General features: G+C 55.3%; 1 protein-coding gene across 1 annotated transcript; it reads left to right on the top strand.

The window, feature by feature from the left end:
• The first annotated feature begins 485 nt into the window (after positions 1-485).
• Positions 486-13405, top strand: PLA2G4F (phospholipase A2 group IVF). The gene is made up of 20 exons (XM_068963957.1): positions 486-596; positions 1584-1656; positions 2261-2397; positions 2487-2615; positions 3031-3071; positions 3287-3329; positions 3789-3855; positions 6082-6248; positions 6344-6448; positions 6640-6677; positions 6867-7002; positions 8607-8743; positions 8968-9190; positions 9911-10025; positions 10251-10388; positions 10480-10587; positions 11558-11752; positions 12024-12190; positions 12710-12896; positions 13185-13405. Exons 1-20 carry the CDS (start codon positions 486-488, stop codon positions 13403-13405), a joined length of 2538 nt encoding a protein of 845 aa, XP_068820058.1.
• Positions 13406-14130: the final 725 nt, after the last annotated feature.

Below are 14130 nucleotides of genomic sequence, written 5' to 3' on the forward strand. Positions count from 1 at the left end.
GGAAGGTGGGACTTGAAAGCTGGTGGTTTTAGAGTTTTCTGGTAGCTTGGGGGAGACTAGGCCCCTAATGCAGCACTTTCTGGCTGCTCTTCCCTGGACCACCTGTGTTGGCATCATCTCAAAGGCTTGTTGGAAATACAAACACCTGGGTTCTATCCATACCCACTAAATCAAATCATCTGGGGCTAGGGCTCAGGTGTTTATTTTCCATAAGCAGCCCCCTGATAACCAGGGGCTGGGACTGGGAACCAGAGTGCCCATTCTGCATCCTCTTGGAAAGGCTCTGAAGTCCCTCCTGACAGAGGAACCTGGGCTCCAGGCACTTCCTGAAGCATGTCAAACCCCACCTCCAGCCCCAGTTGAGAGTGCTCAGTGGAGCGGCCAGCTCCACCCTCCCCACCCCAGCTACCTGTCAGACCTGAGCCAGCAGCCAGTGTGGCCAGAGTGCAGGCAGGATTTCCTGCCGGGAATTGGGCTGCCTGGCCATGCTCTGGGCGCTCTGGCCCAGGTGGCTGACAAGCAAGGGGCTGCCCCTCCTGGGTGCGGTGCAGCTACAGAAGCGAGAGAAGAGGGGACCTCAGTGGCAGCAGTGGCGGGTAAAGTACCTGGTCTCCCTTGGGGGTGTGGACAGGAGAAGTTCTGGGAGCCCAGTCCGCTGTGGGGACTGGGGCCAACCCTGGGAATGCATTTGGATCTGGGCCAGGACCAATTTGCTCCAGATTACCTGGCAGAGCTTAAAGAACCTGGCCAAACAATAATCTTGAAAATAATCCCACCTGGTTAGGAAGTGGAGGGCAAGGGGATGTGACACATGCAGCTGGTTGGGTCAGCCTGGCTGTAGAGTTGGGGGGCTGGTGGTTGAGGGGGTGGTGAGAGTGAGGGGCTCGCTGGGGTCTGGAGGAGACAGTCTCACTCCTGGGAGGCTGCAGTCTGCTCTCCTGAGCCCAAGCTGCCCAAGTCTCCTTAGTGACTTGTCAGACCAGTACCCGCTGCATGACTCTAGGTTTCCCTTCACCTGCCCACCCCTTCTTGGGCCATCTTTTAGCCTTTGTCAGGAGCTGGCGGGTGCAGCTCATAACAGTTTTCTCTTTTTATGATCTCCTAAACACCTTACTCGAGGTTTCACTGCAGCTGTTCAGCTATAGCAGCGGTGCTATAGTCAGGAGAGCTGCACGCTTGTGGCGCACAATAAACATAATTACTAAACATAATTAGTTAATGGATTAAGCACTTTGTATGACTTCTCATTTAAAACTCATTATAACCCTGTGAGATTATCATCTTAACACTCACTTTAGAGACAGGGAAACTAAAGCACAGGGAAATGAAGTTACTTGCCCAAGGTCATTTAGCTATTCCAAGGTGCAGCTTCGATTTGATCCTGGCCCGACTGATTTCAAGGTCACATTCATCACCAATGTGCTCAGCTCCCAGCACTTCACCTGCTAAGGCCTCTTGGGTTCCTGGCGCAGGGACATCAGTGACCCTGGGCCAGACTGCCTGACACTCTGTGATGGGATGAGGGAAACCCAAGATGGGCCCCACAGCTGGCTTCCTGGAACTGAGTCTTTCTGTCCTTTCAGCGAGAGACCCACCCCTTCTATGACCTCCAGGTGAAGGTGCTGAGGGCCAAAAATATCCAGGGCACAGACCTGCGTGAGTGACCCCTAATGCCACGCTTTCCCCCTTCCTCTCCCTGGGGCCTCCCCAGAGCTCAACAGGGGCTGCTCAGAAGTACACATGTGTATTTAGAGTCTAGCGGATGGAGGTCTGTCTGGTGAGGGAGCCCAAGGGCCAGGCTGGCAGGAGCTGGAGGGGAGGGGAATACGCAGACCACTGACTCCTCGCTGAGTTTGCCACATGGAGCAGTGCCAACCTGGGTGAGCGTGTGAGGCCCGCTGCTGCCAGACGTCACTGTCTGCTCTCTAGGGGTTTCCATTGCAAGGCTCACACTGGGCAGGAGCTTGGAGCTCGTTCTCTGGATCAGGCCCTTTCTGGAAATTACCCTGTGGGCTGTGCTGTCACATAATCTCTTCAACTGGTCACCACAGAACCTCCATCCTGTTGAATGGGAGGAGTCTCCCTAGTGGAGATGGACTCAAAGTCGAAGACATGGTCTCTCGCCTTCTCCCCACCCCAGCCTGCTCCATGGGCAGCCTCCCCTCCCCTCTCTGCCCTTCCTACCCAGCCCTAGCTTCCTCCAGGCAACCTTTCCAGCCATGAGCTAGAGGCTGAGGACCCCTGTCCATCCTACCTACAGTGTCCAAAGCTGACTGCTATGTGCAACTGTGGCTGCCCTCAGCATGCCCCAGCCCCGCCCGGACCAGGGTGGTGGCCAACTGCAGTGACCCCGAGTGGAACGAGACCTTCCACTACCGGATCCATGGTGCCGTGAAGGTGAGGGCTGGGTTGCGGAGGGGGAGGTCTACTCCCAGATGCTTGCCCTCTGCCCGGTCTCAGGTCCCCCCTTTCGACACTGTCTCCAGAATGTCCTGGAGCTCACCCTCTATGACAAGGACATCCTGGACAATGACCAGCTCGCTCTGCTGCTTTTTGATCTGAGGAGCCTCAAGCCAGGCCAACCACACAGACACACCTTCCCCATCAGCCAGCAGGTGAGCCACCCCACCTGGGCAGTGGGCTCAGCCCGAGAAGATGAGGCGCTGGGCACAGGGGTCTCCAGGTCAGCATGGGCCAGGCCTCCAAGACAAACCTCTTCCCTCCTGCAGCCCTGGAAGGAGTGCAAACCCTCCTTCCCTGAGTGAAGCTGGCACATGGGCTCCTCGAGGGCACAGACTCTGTGTGTCTCTGTCATTCATTAATCCTCAGTGTCTAGAACATACCTGCCCACAGCCTTGAATGGAAGGAGCTCCTGGTGGTGATGCCACCACCCCGTCCTGGGCCCATGAGCAGCCACGACAGCGGTCTCCCTTCTAGTCCCTGGAGCTGAGTAGGATTGGGGGTAGGGGGAAGGTCCTGAAACTCTAGGAGTACTTGAAAAGCTGGTGCTCCCTTGCTCCCTCCATGTAGGAGTCACACGAGCTGCAGGTGGAATTTGTTTTGGAGAAGAGGTGAGTTCCAGTGGAGCCCATACCCTCCCATTTATGCTGAGACACTCCCAGCTCCCAATCACTAGGTCCTGAGCTGACCTGGCCTGAGAGGGGAGGTCCTGATCCTGACACCCACCCCTACCCCCCAAACCTGCCCTGTTCCCCAAGTGCTTCAACTGCTTTGGTTACATTATTATAATAACAGCCATCTTGAGGGATTCATGTGTCCCTTGCAGCCAGGTGCCCGCACCTGAAGTCATCACTAATGGGGTCCTGGTGGTGAGTAGGGGAGACCAGTTGGGGGATCTTCAGGGCTTGGGGGGGGCTTTGAGGAGTCCACAACTGAGCCCACTTGCCTGAAGGGCACTCAAGGGGAGACATGCGGGGGAGGCATCTCCAGGGACAAGGGGGCACCTTGCCTCCACCTGAGGGAATAGCCCAGAAGCCAGCATTCCCTCCTGGGCACAGCACTCTGCTCACTCAGGCCCCTGGCTTCTGAGACTGCCAAGGAGCCACTGGCCGGGGCCCCTCCTCTCCTCCCGCTTTCCTTCCAGGGGCCACTGCCTCTGAGTCCTGGGAAGGGGCTGTGACAGAAGACCCCTGGTCATAAGGCACAGGCCCTGGGAAGGATGTCAGCTCAACCTTTCCCCAGAGAGCCCTCCCTCCCTCTCTCCTGGTTCAGGCCCTGTTCAGGGCCCCATGGATGCTCTGGCTCCCACACCCCTCTGCTTTCCTCAGGCTCAGCCATGTTTGAGAATCCAGGGCACCCTCAGGGGCGATGGAACAGCCCCACATCTAGAGCACGGTGAGTCTGGCCAGGGGCCTGGGGTCTTGCCTTCTCTCCTTGGAGGTTGGAGGCTGCTGGTTTCAGGAAGATGGGTCTTAGGTAGAAAATCCTTAATCTTTCATTGCTTAAAGCTGACCAAGGATGAAATGGATTGCCTCTGAAAGTAGTGAATCTGTGGAAATATTCAAGCACAGTGGCTGTATCAGTTCAACTACTGATGTACAAAAAATACCCACAAAATCTCAGTGGCAGATGCATCTGGAGGTCAGCTGGGGCAGGGCTGATCTAGGCTGGGCTTGGTGGGGTGACCTGGCTCGGCTCCCATGTCCCTCGTCTACCTTCTGTGACCAGTGGACAAGCCCGGGCATGTCCTGAAGACATCTGCAGAGGTGCAAGAGAGCAAGTCCAGATGAGCAAGAGCTTTTCGAGACTTTGGTTACATCACAGCCACTCACCAACATTTTGTTAGCCAAAACAAGCACAAGGCTGACTCTAAGTTGGAGAGCGAGGAATACAGAGGTTTCTTTAGTGGGAGGAATTGAGGTCACGTGGCAAAAAGTGAGCCCTCCAGAAGTGAAGAACTGGGGCCGTTGCGGTCTGTCACGGAAGGCAGGCACTCAGGAGGGGGCCCAGGTGTGGGAGTGGAGCGGAGGCTGTGTGGCAGCTGAGGTCACTCCCACACTGGGAGTCTGGGCCTCTGGGCCAAGTGCTGCCCAGGTAACATTGGGCACTTTCTATGAGTCAGGCACTGGGCTAAGCATTTTATAGTGTTTTATTTTTGAATCCTCAGAACAACCTTGTAAAATAGGCACAGTCATTCCTCTCTTTTAACTCATGAGACAGAGGCTCAAAGAAGCTTCCTTAAAGTCACACAGTCAATAAGTGATGGAGCAGACCCGGGCCCAGGACCTGTTTGCTACCCCCACCACAGCTTTTATTGTTTCTTTCTGTGAATAGTCCATATTAGTCTCAGCCTGAAAGCTGTGGTGTGAATAGAAATATCACTTCTTTTTAAATTTCCTTCCAGCCCTGCTCATGCCAAGTCTCAGGCCTCATTTGGTGCCAAAGAAGGCATATAGGGAAAGGGATTCCATCTGGACCTCTGCTCCTGAGTGTTTGGATCTGGGGCTCTTTTGTGGGTCTGTCTGGTCCCCTCTTCATGGGTGTCATTTGTAGCTCTTTCTGTCTGGGGTCTTGCTTGCTCTCCAGAAAGCTGCAGAGTCAAGGGCAGGCCCTGCTGCTCCTGGGCCCCCATGCCTCTCCCTGCCTCCTCCCAGGCTGGCCTCACCCAGGCAGGGCCAGCTCTCCTCTGCTTCCCCAATCCTGTCTGCTTTGTGCCATGAACCCACGTCCTCCTTCTACCTCCCCTGCAAACCCTCTCTGTTCTCACAAGGTCTTATGCTTCGGAAACAATGTGCAGCTTATTTGCTTTTTCTCTGGCCACAAACCTGCCCCAAGGCCCTCAGCATAGAGCTTGAATAGGGCAACAGAGGGGAAAGTACCTGTTGAAAACTGGTAATTAATGTAATAATTAATATAGGATCATTATAATATGAGGAGAAGGCAATGGCAACCCACTCCAGTATTCTTGCCCGGAGAATCCCAGGGACGGTAGAGCCTGGTGGGCTGTCGTCTATGGGGTCGCACAGAGTCAGATACAACTGAAGCGACTTAGCAGCAGCAGCGTTATAATATGATCCCATATATATATTTTAAAAATATACGTTTTATACCAGGCTTCCGAGGTGGCACTGGAAAGAACTCACCTGCCAATGCAGGACACAAAGAGACCTGGGCTCCATCCCTGGGTCAGGAAGATTCCTCGGAGGAGGAATTGGCAACCCACTCCAGTATTCTTTCCTGGAGAATTCCATGGAGAGAGGAGTCTGGTGGGCTATAGTCCATGAGGTTGCGAAAGAGTCGGACACAACTGAAGTAACTTAGCATGCACTCATGTTGTATACTTAATACAATAATCTCAAAATCATCAGCCCCATAAGCCCTGAGCAGGAGCTCTTCGCTCAACAACAGCCCCCAGTTCTGACCAGGACAGGTTATAGGACCCTGAGTGTCTTTTGTGATACCTTGTCTGTGGGACACGGTGTCAGAGACTGAGCAAGGTGACGAGCTGACATTTCCAAGGGGAAGAAAAGGGGAGTTGCTGCTGGGGTGCCGCCATCGTGAGCCACACACACCCCGCCCTCACCCTCTCGCCTGGCACTCCCCTGGGCCCTCTGCTCTCAGGTCCTAGGCAGATTCAGCTGGCAGTGCCCGGAGCCTACGAGAAGCCCCAGCTCTTGCCCTTGCAGCCTCCCACGGAGATGGGCGTCCCAGCCATGTTCACCTTCCACGTGAATCCAGTACTCAGCTCCAGGCTGGAGGTGGGCCTAGGAAAGAAGCTCATGGTCCAGGTGAGTGACGCGGCCTGGGAAGGAGCGAATGACAAAGTCAGTCCAGTCTGGATGAGGCCCCTTTCCCTCCACTCTGAGTGTTTTCTTCTCTGCAGGGCGACCCGAGGGTCAAGGAGGAGACCCAGACCAGCAAGCCTGGCATCCTGCTCTCGTCTCTGGCCCTAGGCCAGGAGCAGCAGTGTGTCGTGGCCCTGGGGGAGGTAAGGCCCTGTCCAGGTGCCTGAGGGATCCCTGCCTGCTCTGTCACCACCAAAAAGGGTCAAGGGGAGGAGGTCAAGATAAAGCCAGCCTGGGGCTCAGTCATAGTGTCCACATCCAGGCCACAGTTACCAGAACAACCAGTGCTGTGAGTCCCACTCAGTGCTCTGGTGATGGCTGTTGTCTCTTCCAGGGCCAGGAGGTGGCCATGAGTGTGAAAGCAGAGATGAGGTGAGGCAGTGGGGGGCTATTCTGCTGACTCAGCTCAGCTGGGGGTTGGGGGTGTGTGGTTCCCAGGGGATCTTCCTGGGGGGTTCCCTGGAGTGAGCATCTGTCTGCTCCTGTGACAATGGGTTTGCTGGAGGCTCTCCTCCACTGAACCATCACCCAGTACCCCACCCCCGACCTCATCTGAGGCAGCTCTGGGGACCTTGACCTGCGTCTTGGCTTCGACCTCTGTGATGGGGAGAAGGAGTTTCTGGAGAAGAGGAAGCGGCTCGTGTCCAAGGCCCTTCAGCAGGCTTTGGGGTTGAGCCACGCTCCCGATAGTAACCAGGTATGGAATGAAGGAGCTGGGCCCCAGAGTGGCTGGGACCAATTCCAACTTCTTCCTTGAGAGGACTGACTGTGTGGCTAGGAGGTGACAGGAAGCGTTGAGGAAGCGTGAGGACCACCGGAGGAAGGCAGCCAGCCTGTTTGCCTGAGCTGATGGGCATGCTCGGGAGAGTCAGGACCCCATACATAATGAGGGCTGAGCAGCCTCAGCTGAGGGGGCTCTATTAGTCTGCTCCAGCTGCTATAACAGAACACCCCAGACTGGTAGCTCAAAAAATGGACGTTTATTATCTAGCCTGGAGGCTGGAAGTTCCAGATCAAGGAGCCATCAGGGTTGGCATCTGATGAGGCTGCTCTTGCTGACTGTAGACGGCCACCTTCTGGCTGGGACCTCACATGGCCTTTCCCCTGCACATGTCCAAGGGTTTGGGGGAGTCTCTTTCTCTTCCTCTTCTTACAAGGACACCAGTCCTATGGGATGAAGGTACCCTTAGCACCTCACATAGTCTATATCACCTCCTTATTGGGCCTCCCACCCATCTCTGCGGGAGGCTGCAAGGGCAAGGACATGATGCAGTCTATAACAGTAGACAAAGAGATTTGGAAGTGGAGGCTCCGTGGGAGCCTGTGTTTGGGAGGCAGGGGGAAAGGCAGTGCTGAGGGGGAGACCTGGGGAAAATCAGGAATGAGCAGTGGCTTCCTCCTGTGCCCAGCGCTGACAAGCTGAGCAAGCCTAGACTTCTGGTTTGGTAATGCCTGCCCTGCACCTGGTCTCCATTCTGTGGGCAGAGGGTAGAAAGTGCACAGGCCTGCCAACAGGCCCTCTGCCTCCTCCAGCCCTCTGAAGGCACAGTGACCTTGTTGGGATGTGGCCCCAGAGCATTTCTTTCAAGACAGGAGAAGAAAGGAAAAACAGGCAAAGGAACCAGAAGCCTGGGGTGGAATGAACCAGACCTTCCTGCAAAATCTGAGGAGCCAAAAAGTTTCTAGTTTGATCCCACCAGGCCCCTTTGATCCTAAAGACATTTGGGCACCTCTTGTGTCTGGGGCAGGTCCAAGCTGCATGCTGGCCTTTGTCACTTCAGTTCTTGTTTTCAGCTGGGGGTAACTTCATGTCCCACCCATCTAGGGGACATTTGTCATCACCACTGGGGGAGGGGAGGGGGGTGCTACTGGCGTCTGCTGGGTAACAGCCAGAAATGTTGCTCAACGTCCTATAACACAGAGAATAAGTTCCTTACAACAAAGAATGATCTGGTCCAAAATTACCAACAGTGCCAAGGTTGAGAAACCTTGATTTTGCTGTTTCGAGCAAATCCAATATACCTCCCAAGTACATACTTTCCTGGTATAATGTTAAGAGCCATCTCTGAGGCTCTACTGCCTCAGTTTGATAGCCTAGTACTTACTATTGGTATGATTGTGGACACAGTATCTAAACATCCTGAGCCTCAGTTTCCTCATCTGTAAAGTGGGGATGCCATTGGGTTGCTTTGAAGATTCGGTGAGATAACCCAAGACTTTTAGACCAGTGTCTGATATGCTAAGCAGTAACAGATGAGCAATAGTCGGAATAGATGGTATCATGACTATCGTTGTGCCCAGGTGCCTGTGGTGGCCGTGCTGGGTTCAGGAGGTGGGACCCGAGCCATGTCGTCTTTGTATGGCAGTCTGGCTGGGCTACAGGAGCTCGGCCTCTTGGACACTGTGACCTACCTGAGCGGGGTCTCCGGGTCCACCTGGTAAGTGAGGTAGGGGCAGGACAAAATAAAGGAGAGCTCTGAAGGGGCAGGGGCGTGACCTGGTGATCTGGTGAGGAGGAGCAGAAAGGGACAGGGTCCCCAGGGCCCTCTGAGTGGGTGGTGCAGGTCAGTGCAAGGGATGGGGGAGGAGGGTGACTCACAGACACCTGCATCTCTCTATCCCCTTGCTCTGCCTCCCTGTCCCTAATTCCCTCCATACCCAGGTGCATCTCCACACTCTACAAGGACCCAGCCTGGTCCCAGGTGGCCTTGCAGGGCCCTATTGAGCGTGCCCAGGCTCGGGTGTGCAGCAGTAAGATGGGGGCAATGTCCACGGAGCGCCTGCATTACTACGCCCAGGAACTGGGAATCCGGGAAAGCAGTGGCCACAGCACTTCCCTCATTGACCTCTGGGGCCTTCTTATTGAATATTTCTTGTACCAGGAGGTAAGAGATGAGTAGGTAATAAATAAACGTGGCTCCTGTCCACCTTACCCCGTCAGCGCTTGGTTCCACTAAAGCTTTCCAAAAAGTCAGTGCCTAGGCCTCACTTCCAGAGATGCTGGTTTTGGTTGGTGAGTTGTCAAGCCCTAATTCAGATCTGCTTTGAAAGTGTCCCAAATGATTCCAACCTGCTGTTGAGGAAGAATGCCACTCCAGCCCACTGGCCAAACAGGCATGATGCACATCACCTGGTGATTTCTCCTGGTACTACAGGCCCAGCAGACACTAGGAAATGAGATGAGAGCTGAGTGAAGTTCTTAGGACCCTGGGGACCTATGGGTCCTGGCCCACTGCTGTGTGGCTGTTAGTCGTGAAAGTGATATCTTGTTTCTAAGAAAAGAATACACGTTTTCTAGTGATTTACTTTTTAAAAGAAAATAGAGTGGATTTTCAGTTGTTCCTTTAAAAATGTTGCTTGACCCCCTTGGGTTCTGATATGCTTTCTTAAATGGGAAGAAAGGGGAGGATGTTCCCAAAGGCCCTGGAACTGCACAAAGCCCACAGTGGCCTCCTCTCTGCTGCAGCCCAAAGCTTGTCCTTTCCAGAGTTGTCTCTATATTACAGCCCTTAGTCTTGGAGGCACACCATACCGCGCAGGGTGGCATGGGGCTGTGGGAAGGGAACTCCCAAAAGGCCAAGTGGTCTCCCTTCTTTCTTGACCAGGAAAATCCTGCCAAGCTGTCTGACCAGAAGGAGGCAGTCAGCCAGGGCCAGAACCCTTACCCCATCTACGCCAGTGTCAACGTCCGCAGCAACGTCAGTGGGGAGGACTTTGCAGGTGCCAGGGTGTGGGGACCTAGGGAGCAGGTAGAGGCAATGGTGGGGGCGGGTGCAAGAGGCCAGGGTTCTCAGTGTACAGGTGGGTGCCTTGGAGCAGCACAGTGGGCCTGCTGCACCCTGCTCTGGACAAGGCAAAGATTCCTGCTCAGGCACAAGGGTGGTGGGGAACCATGGGCTCCTAGTCAGAAGCCCCTGGTGACATTCCCTTCACTTTGGCTCCCAGAGTGGTGCGAGTTCACCCCCCATGAGGTCGGCTTCCCCAAGTATGGCGCATATGTTCCCACCGAGCTCTTTGGCTCAGACTTCTTCATGGGGCGCCTGCTGCAGCTCCGGCCCGAGTCCCGGATCTGCTACCTGCAGGGTACGTCTAGGTGGGAGGGCTGAGGACAGGGAAGGCTCTGTGAAGTGGGTGGAGGGGTTGTAAGGGCCTGGGGCCTTGCCTTTCTCCCTAGGTATGTGGGGCAGCGCCTTTGCAGCCAGCCTGGATGAGATCTTCCTGAAGACCTCTGGCCGGGGCCTCAGCTTCCTAGACTGGCGCAAAGACAGTGTGAACATCACAGGTGAGAGCAGAGATCCCCCAACCAAACCCACCCCAGCCCTCAATACCTCTTTCCAGCAACAGGACCCTGCAGAGGCCTAAGGAATGAGGGAGAAGGACTTGGATGTCCCATTCGGTTCAGAGAAGTACTGAGAAGATATCTTCTGGTTTAGGATCTCTGGATGCCCAGAGGTCTATAAAGAGGCTGGAGGATGGGGGGCCCATGTCAGAAAATGGAGTGGGAGCTGTGAGTGCTCTGTGATAAGCCTATGCCTTTAAAAGTTTCCATTTGAGCTTCAGTTAGATCAATTTGAGGCTACTGGGCAGCTGGCTGATCCTCTGCTCACCCACCTCAGGGTTCCCCTTCAGCCCACTCCTTAAGTGGCCCATGAGCTTCCTGCTACGTAGAATACCTTTCCCACCTTTCTTCCCTGGGTAACTGTTGCCCTGTTCTAAAAGTTCAGCTCAGACATCATTTTGCCAGGAGGCATCTCTGTTCCACTCCGTCCCCCCAGGTTGATCAAGGGTCTGACTGCCAGGGTCCCATAGAACCGTACGCGCATCCCATGCGGTCCTGACCTCAGGGCATTGTCACCATTATGACCTCTTTATGTGACTCTTCCCTGGTATGCTGTGAGCCCTGGACGGCCAGGGCAGGGCCTGTCCATCTCTGCAAATCCATGCCCAGCACAGTGGCCAGCATGACATATGATAATTGCTCAGCAGGGTGAAATTCTAACTGGAAGTTGCATATGCAGCTTCAAGGGTAGGTGGTATTTAATACATGCTATGTCATAGGCAACTTTCAAAATGTGGGGACCATGAGAAAAAAGTCATTTAAGTTTGGGAAGCAGTGGTCAGAGGCGTGGGAGTTGGGGTTGGAGAAGAGGAGTGGTATGGGGAGATGAAGCAGGCTTCTACGAAGCACAAGGACCACTGGGCAAAGGAGGGCACCACTTCTCACTGTATTTCACCCTCCCACATCCACCTAGATGACTGCCAAGACCTCCAGCTTCACAAACCAGGGCGGCTGAGAACCAGGCTCTTCACCCCTCAGGGACCCTTCTATCAGGCTTTGCTGGACATATGCACCTCCCGGTTGACCTCAGCCGAGAACTCCAACTTCACCCGGGGCCTCTACCTGCACGAGGACTATGCGTCTGGCAGGGAGTTTGTGGCCTGGAAAGGTGGGTGCTGCTCTGGGCAGGGTCCCACCTTCTGCCTGTGCCTGTGGCTCTCTGAAGCCAGTTCTGCCTTTTAACCATGATGAGGATTAGGGTGGAGCTCCGACTGCCCCAGGGGGCTGGCAGGGGAAGGGCTGTGATGACTGTGCTGGGAGGCAGGGCTGGGAGCTGAGATGGGAGACCTTGTGGCTGTCAGAGACAGGAGGAGAGCTCTCGACAGAGAGGGTGAAGAGAAGAGGGGTGCTGCAAAGCGCAAGCATTTGTCTTTGTGCAGATTTGCATCCAGACGCCTTCCCCAACCAGCTCACTCCCATGAGGGACTGTCTATACTTGGTGGACGGAGGCTTTGCCATCAACTCCCCATTCCCGCTGAGCCTGCAGCCACAAAGAGCTGTGGACCTCATTCTGTCCTTCGACTATTCCCTGGATGCCCCTTTTGAGGTAAAGTGCAGGGCGGGTGGGGCGTGGGTCTTTGCTACAGCATCCTGGCTGGGCATTGAGGGATCGCCCTTGAAGGAGGGCTTGGGTTCTGAGCTGTGGGTGAGCACCTTTGTGAACACTGTTAGCAGTTCTTGTCTCCCCATCTGGAAGGTGATGGGGGAGAGTGAGAGTCAGGAGAGGTGGCCAAAGAGAGTCCTCAGGAGCCTTTATCCGAGTGAAGAGGAGACTGCTGCTCTGGCCCATGCTGTTTCTGATGGATTCCTTGCTCCTGTCTGGGCCTGGGTCTAGGTCTGCCATCCCTTGGTTACAGTGGTAGCCACAGAGCCAGCAGGGCCCCCTTAGGGAGTCTTGGTCAGCGGCTCCCTCCAGCTGTGTGGGGTTTTGGAGGTGGGATCTGTCTGTGTTGCCTGAAGTCACTTGGCTGGTCGGGGGCAGAGCTGGCGTTGAAGCCTGGGCCTGTGTGAGTTCAGGGGGGCCTCAGGTAGGGTCAGAAGTGCACAAGTGAGCATCCCTACTCAGGTCTTACAGATGACAGAGAAGTACTGCCTGGACCGAGGCATCTCCTTCCCTAGGATTGAGGTGTCCCCGGAGGACATAAAGGAACCCCACGAGTGCTACCTGTTTGCCAAGGCTGAGGACCCAAGCTCACCCATCATACTGCACTTCCCCCTGGTCAACCATACTTTCCGCACACACCTGGCCCCAGGTGAGGGGAGTCTGGGGTCTGGGTCTGGTGTACAGAGCCCTGGGCTGGTGAGGGGGTTGCTGTCCCCAGGACGATGTATGAAAGCCTTCCTCTTAGAGGCCCCGAGCTGGCCTCTGCTTCCTGGACTCAGCATACACATTGGTCCGGCTCCTCCCAGTGGGTGAGAGAGCTGAGATGGGGGCCCAAGCAGAACCCATGGAACCAGCTGGATGCCCTGGGGAGGTGGGCTTTTGGACTGGCAACTCCTAGTCACAGAGTAGCCCAGCCTCTCTCCATGTCCCATCACAGGTGTGGAGCGAAAAACGGCTGAGGAGAAGGCTGGTGGGGACTTTGTCATCAACGGGCCAGACACTCCCTATGGCATGATGAACTTCACCTATGAGCCCCAAGAGTTTGAGCAGCTGGTGGCCCTGAGTCGATACAATGTCCTGAACAATGTGGAGACTGTGCGGAAGGCCCTCCAGCTGGCTCTAGACCGGCGACAGACTGGGGGCAGGACTGGAGGCTGACCCAGGCTGGAGCTGGGGGACTGGGACAGAGGAGGGACCCTGGGCTCCAGACCAGGGCTTGGTAGGGGGAGGAGCAGCAGACCCTGCAGGGCTTCTGCTTCTCATCTCTTTGGAACCTGCATTGAGGTCCCCAGGCTCTGGGGATGTTCCTCCAGGGTGCAGCCTGGACTTCTGAGGGTCCCTTCTCCCCTGTGTTTCTGGGAGGAGGTAGTATGTCGGGGAGGGGATGTATGGCAGACATGAACAGTTCTCATCTGACACTGGAGTGTGTGGAGGGACTCAGGCAACCATCGTGGCCCAGGGCCCATGCCAAACACAGAAGGACTTCAGAGGGACCAGGTCTTCAGGCCCTCAAAGGTAGGGGTGCTGAGAGAGCTGAGTGCAGGTTACTGCCCTAAACTGACACCAGAAGCAAAGATGCATCCATCCAATCCACACTTCCTGCAAACAGCCCCAGCCCTGGCCATCCATCCCTCCACGCCCCACTGCTTCTGGATGCTAAAGGCATCCAGAATAAAGGGGGACCACATCGGTTGCCCATCTGGGTCATTCACCCCAGGGTCCTGCCTGTTAATTCCTCTTCACCTCTGGCCTCCTCTGCCTGCCTCACGGCTCCCCACCCTTCTGTGCTCAGCCTCCTGAAGGCTGCGGGGTGATCTCCCCTCCTGGCTGGGCTCCAGCTGGAGGTTCCCCTTGCTAATTCCCCATCTTTGCTCTTTAAACTT

Source organism: Capricornis sumatraensis, chromosome 2, assembly GCF_032405125.1.
Source record: "Capricornis sumatraensis isolate serow.1 chromosome 2, serow.2, whole genome shotgun sequence".
Lineage (NCBI taxonomy): Eukaryota > Metazoa > Chordata > Mammalia > Artiodactyla > Bovidae > Capricornis > Capricornis sumatraensis.

Excerpts from the sequence above, each read along its gene's own strand:
- PLA2G4F (XM_068963957.1), top strand. The coding sequence starts at position 486 with ATGCTCTGGGCGCTCTGGCCCAGGTGGCTGACAAGCAAGGGGCTGCCC. Across the intron at positions 3,330-3,788 it reads TCACTAATGGGGTCCTGGTG|GCTCAGCCATGTTTGAGAAT; the intron begins GTGAGTAGGGGA and ends TGCTTTCCTCAG. Across the intron at positions 10,588-11,557 it reads AGACAGTGTGAACATCACAG|ATGACTGCCAAGACCTCCAG; the intron begins GTGAGAGCAGAG and ends ACATCCACCTAG.